Source organism: Cicer arietinum, chromosome 4 (genome assembly GCF_000331145.2).
Source record: "Cicer arietinum cultivar CDC Frontier isolate Library 1 chromosome 4, Cicar.CDCFrontier_v2.0, whole genome shotgun sequence".
NCBI lineage: Eukaryota > Viridiplantae > Streptophyta > Magnoliopsida > Fabales > Fabaceae > Cicer > Cicer arietinum.
The window spans coordinates 48988642-48990386 of record NC_021163.2 but is presented as its reverse complement, the minus strand read 5'-3'; the positions used below and the strand labels follow the sequence as shown (position 1 = coordinate 48990386).

Below are 1745 nucleotides of genomic sequence, written 5' to 3'. Positions count from 1 at the left end.
GAAAAGAAAAAAGTTGTAGATGTTCTAACCTTTGCAAGGATAGCTTGCGATGTATTGAGTATTACAATAACCACGGTGACATTTAAGACTACTTTTAGTATTGGTTCTCGAGTTTTGAACAAGTATAAAAGTTCATTGAAAGATGAATCACTTTAAGCTCTCTTGTGCACACGTAGTTGGTTATATGGTTTTCAAAGTAAGTTTTTCAAAGTTTTATATTATATATATATATATATATATATGTATATTTTTTTTTGTAGAATATGACAATGACAATGATACAAATCAAAATAATCTAAATAGACAATCATCCAACACTTCGGAAAATAGTTTAAAAATATTTATTTCAGAATTACATTATAACTATTTAGCACTCTATTTAAATTTGGTTTGAGTTTAAGTTATGTTAGATAAATTTAAATTCATTTGTGTTATGCTAGATAATACTTCTAAGTTGTTTTGACAATTTGAACTTATTTTAATTTGTGTGTTGTTTTGAAAATTTTGAGTCAAGTTTGTGTTAATTGGAAAATCCAAACTTAGTTTGTGTGTTAAATATCCATTTACAATTTACACTCATTCAAATTGATTCATACTTGATGTATAAAGAGTATACCATAATTTTTTTTAAATAGACATAAAAAAAAATTAAATTAAAAGAGTTGCAAATAAATTAAAAATATAATAAATAAATAAAAATTATAAAAAATGTGCGGATTACCGGTCTAGAGTCGAATTCATATAGTATTTTATCAATTCATATTAAAACATGTCTTTTTAATCTAATCCGAAAAAATCGAAACCCATTATGACCGACATTAAATAGGTCAAATAATCTATTTTAACAAGTGAAATATTAACAATAAAGAAAAGACAACAACAACTAAACATTTATGGAATCATTTTCCCTCCAATAAGAAGCTTTTTACATATATTCAAGAAGAAAAAAAAAACATATCTACTAATTTTTATTTTTTATTAATAAATTTTTAACTTAAAAAAATCTAAATTATTATCTTAAAAAAGCACATGTAATTACTTTAAAAGTCTTATTAATGTGTCTCGAGCAATTTTTAAACAAAAATACTCCATTTTAACGACAAAAAAATTACTATACTGGGTTGTTTATGTAACATTATTATTATTATTTTTCTCCTTTCCCTTATTATTGTTGTTATTGCGTAGGCAATGTTGAAGGTTATTATTATTCTGAGATAGAGCGGTTTTGTACATTACAGTGAAAACCAATCGCCAATGGATTCGATAGAGTTATTAGAAGACAGCGCTTCTTGGGATTTTCTCGATTACTCTTTCATCGATCCTCCTCCCACCGATTTCCTTTGGTCCAATTCAAGGTTCCATTTTCCTCTTTAATTTAATCAATTAAATAATTAATTATATTTCTTCTATTCGATTCACTTTTCATTTTGTTTTTGATTCCCAAAATTTTTATTATTCATTTGGTAATATATGTTCAAACCTCACTGTCCTTTTGTTTTGGTAATCAACAATTCAACATGATTTTGATTCATTCTGGTAGTTCTAGTAATTCATCTTCATTTTTTTTTATATTTGGTAAGGGATAATTTTTTGGGGAAATTGGTGTTATATGGTTTGATTTATATTTTCTCATAATTTAAATGTTTTATTTCCTCCCAGATGTTACTTATTGTTGCAATATTTTGTTTTATTCTTTGAAGGAAGAGTGGATAATTTTTTTTCCTTTTGACATTTGCCCTCTTTCC

At 25.3% G+C, this 1745-nt stretch overlaps 1 protein-coding gene across 1 annotated transcript in view; it reads left to right on the top strand.

Moving 5' to 3' along the window:
- The first annotated feature begins 1169 nt into the window (after positions 1–1169).
- The window catches only part of LOC101495548 (transcription factor bHLH104-like), a 3410-nt gene continuing 2834 nt past the window's right edge, over positions 1170–1745 (top strand). Inside the window, exon 1 of the mRNA XM_004497781.4 lies at positions 1170–1355. Coding sequence (XP_004497838.1) covers positions 1255–1355 — 101 coding nt within the window. The 5' untranslated portion in view covers positions 1170–1254. The remainder of the gene's footprint in view (positions 1356–1745) is intronic.